Source organism: Rhincodon typus, unplaced genomic scaffold (assembly GCF_021869965.1).
Source record: "Rhincodon typus isolate 14 unplaced genomic scaffold, sRhiTyp1.1 hic_rhity00002933, whole genome shotgun sequence".
NCBI classification, from domain to species: Eukaryota; Metazoa; Chordata; class Chondrichthyes; order Orectolobiformes; family Rhincodontidae; genus Rhincodon; species Rhincodon typus.
Window position 1 is genome coordinate 19010 of NW_025968571.1, and position 3716 is coordinate 22725.

At 43.5% G+C, this 3716-nt stretch overlaps 2 protein-coding genes across 2 annotated transcripts; both read left to right on the forward strand.

Annotated features, from left to right (window-relative positions):
- The first annotated feature begins 1708 nt into the window (after window positions 1-1708).
- LOC125481649 (late histone H2B.L4-like) lies at window positions 1709-3009 on the forward strand. Its single transcript, XM_048593478.1, has 2 exons — window positions 1709-2351; window positions 2740-3009. The coding sequence occupies exons 1-2, from the start codon at window positions 2110-2112 to the stop codon at window positions 2840-2842; spliced, it is 345 nt and encodes a 114-aa protein (XP_048449435.1). The 5' UTR covers window positions 1709-2109; the 3' UTR covers window positions 2843-3009.
- A 356-nt stretch (window positions 3010-3365) lies between these two features.
- On the forward strand, window positions 3366-3714 carry LOC125481650 (histone H2A-like; the record flags this gene model as incomplete). The annotated part of the gene is made up of 1 exon (XM_048593479.1): window positions 3366-3714. A coding segment is annotated over exon 1 (308 nt), but the record flags the coding sequence as incomplete, so codon positions are not given.
- Window positions 3715-3716: the final 2 nt, after the last annotated feature.

Genomic DNA, 3716 nt, shown 5'->3' on the forward strand with positions numbered 1-3716 from the left:
AGATCAGTAACTGAACTCCAATGTTGAAATAGCAGAACCTGTCAGGTAGAGACTGAAAGTGCTAAAATAAAAACTGACTGGTACAGATTGATAAATAAAATCACATTCAAATTTCAGAAACTGGCAGGGACAGATTGGTAAATATGCTCACACATTCACACAACAATAACTGTCCTAGAAAGATGAGTAAGCACACTCATATTCACAATGCAGCAATTGATAAGAGCAAATTGATAATTACACACTCAGTTTCACAGCAAATTAACTGACAGGTACAGTTTTGATAACTACATTCACATGTTCAGACAAGAAACTGACAGGTATGTATTGACAGTCACGTATGCACCAAGCAGAAATTGACAGGTCCAGATCAATCTGGACATAACAGAAACTAAGAGGGCCAGGTTAATAACTACAGTCACACTCTTGAATTGCACGAACTGACAGGGACACATTAATGACAACAATTACATTTTCACGTGATAGAAACGGACAGGTACAGGTAATAAATACATTTCCATATTCCCAATGCAGAAACTGAGAGAGAGGCTGTGAAATGAACATAAGCATATGGATAACTAAACTCTCATTCACAGCAGAAATCGGTAAATACACGCACACACGTACATAGCAAAGACCTGATAGCGACAGATTGATAACTACAATTACACATTCACACAGGAGCGAGCTTTGGGGATAGACTGATAATTACACAAGCATAATCACTGGAGGAACTGATTGGTACAGATTGATTACTGCACACTCACATTCGGTCAGCAGAAACTGATGGACAGATTGTGAGGGAGTAATAATCATTCACTTAGTGGAAGCTGAAATGGCAGATCGATAACTGCACTCCCATTTTTACACAGCCAATAATGAGAAATAAAACTAACCCTCAGTCAACCTGAAATTCTGAACAACACAATATCATTCACACTGTAATCAGGGACTCATTGATAGTGATAAAACAAAAAAAAATCTACACACAAGAGATTGTCACAATTAAAATTTGCAAAAGGTACTGTGTTCAAAATATTCTTAAATGACAATAATCAGTGTAAATACAACTGACGTGTTGACAAATAAAGTTCAGAGAAAATCCATGAAAAACAATTATTGCTAGAAACTGAAATGCACAAAATAACATCCACGCTAATTAAGTGCAAAGCAAGATTCCAGGAACTGAAATGTAGGCAGAAAGCTGCTGACACTGATTGAAGAGCCTCAGGGATAGAGAGTAAAATTTGTGTAATCAGCAGAAAGCGAAAGGCACGGGTCGCAGTACATCAGTTCTCTTTTGTCATCGAGGTCATCCGTGTAAAACTGATACCGACACACGCTGGCAGGTATTCTGAGGAACGTATGAATAGTTTGGGCCTATACTCATTGGAGATTTGAAGAAGGACGTCAAACCTTTCGAGGAAACGAAAACTGAAGGGTGTTGACGGAGCAGATGCTGGTATAACGTCCTTAAACTTCAGAGAGTGGAGGACAAGAAACATGAGCAAGAGAGAACATTCCCTAACTCCCATGTTCATCAAGCACGATGCAATTGTCAGTAGTTCCATCATTTCCAGGAGTGAAACACACCACTGTCAGATTTCAGTGCATTTTGTCACTTGACAACTAACGTGATGACATTTTTAAACGGAGGAGAAAAGAAAACCATTATCAAAAGATGTAGATTAAATCGCGATTAGGATGTCACGATTTGGAGAAAGCTCGGAGTTTGATCCGTGTACAAAATTTCGATTTGCGTTTGAAATTTCATTGCAGATCCGGGCAGATTCACGTTTTGTCCCATACTAACCAATCACAGAAAGGCTAATGTCATGTTTTAACATTCTTGTAAACTACCCATTGAGGAACAAGGCTTTCTCCCATCCTTCATTAGCATTGCTGACGCCATCAGGCTATAAAAAGCGAGCTCTGAGCCCACTTCTTCTTGTTCAATATTGAATATGGACTGTCGCAATTGTAGAGGAAAGGAAAGGACAAGTTGCCAAGAAGGGCGCTAAGAAAGTGGTGAAGAGGGCGCCAGCGAAAAGCGGCAAGAAGAGGAGAAGGTCCAGGAAAGAAAGTTATTCTATCTACATCTACAAAGTGATGAAGCAGGTTCACCCCGACACCGGCATCTTCTCCAAGGCCATGAGCATCATGAACTCATTCGTCAACGATATTTTCGAGCGCATCGCGGGGGAGGCTTCCCGCCTGGCCCATTACAACAAGTGCAGCACCATCAGTTCCCGGGAGATCCAGACCGCCGTGCGGCTGCTGCTGCCCGGGGAGCTGGCCAAGCACGCCGTGTCGGAGGGTACAAAGGCGGTGACCAAGTACACCAGCTCCAAGTGAGACACCACGTTGTGTTGAAAAAAAACACACCCAAAACCCAACGGCTCTTCTAAGAGCCACCCACAGCTTCCCTGAAACAACTGAACTATGATGTTAATGTCTGTACGACATTTGTATTTTATAAATCTTCCGTAAATTAACAATTGATCCCTGGCCCTGAGCGCGCTTGTTCTCGGATGTGTTCATACACAACTGTAATCGCTGCCTGTGGACAGGGATCATGTCAAAGACCAATGAGCTATTTTGAGCAATTTCTGTGTGATCGTGTTCCTCTCTCACTCAATCGATTCAGAAGCTACAAGACCCGGTGGGGTATGCAAAAGGGCAAGGAAGAAAATATACTTTTCCTCCGAGTTCCGTTTCGCCCTTTTGTTTTATTTCCAGATCTCCTCGCGGGTTTTGTCAGGTTGTTGAGGCTTTTTGCTGTCGGGGAGATACTTTCAAAATGAGCCGAGATAAAACCAGAACAGCTGCCGGACTGACATAGTAAATGTGGAGCTTTTGCTGAACTCTGATCGAGTGCAATAAGGGAGGGCCGCTTTTAAATATTCTCGAAAAACGGTGTCCGCAATTAAGGCGCTCACCTGGAAGAACGTTATCGAATGTTTTATCAACTTATCGGGTGTTTTTGAAATGCGAAATAAATTAGTTGCAGAGTGCAGATTTTGGCGCTTTTTTGTTTCCGCTTGCATTTAATGTTCAGAAAATCCGATTCTAGGTCAGAAATTGACATATTCAAGGAGGTGAGGGAAAGGGAGATTATGTAAAGTATACATTTAGAATCTAAAAGTAAATTAACTCGAGTATTCGTGCATTCTATTGTGTTCACCTTCCTACTTTTTGGTACATATTGGCGGGCTTTTCAAATCAGAAAGAAAGCGTTTGATGATTTGGCGCCGGTATTTTCCGGCCTCCTCCCCGGGCCCTCTCCGGATTGGTGAGTGAAGCAGATATCTGATTGGGAATTGAAACGACATATAGAGAAGCTAAACAATGTGGCCAATCAGCAATGGCCGCACCACCATTCCTCCCGAAGGTATAAGATGCCGGAATGTGGGCGCATTGCATCATACTGTGTGAAAGTGCTTGTAATATATTCGTCACGTCTGGGAGAGGAAAGGGCGCTGGTGGGAAAGCTCGCTCGAAGGCGAAGAGCCGGTCGTCCCGGGCTGGTCTGCAGTTCCCGGTGGGCCGTGTTCACAGGCTCCTGAGAAAGGGTAACTATGCTGAGCGTGTGGGTGCCGGAGCGCCGGTTTATCTGGCTGCGGTGCTCGAGTATCTGACGGCTGAAATCCTCGAGCTGGCCGGTAACGCGGCCCGGGACAACAAGAAGACCCGCATCATCCCCAGGCACTTCCAGC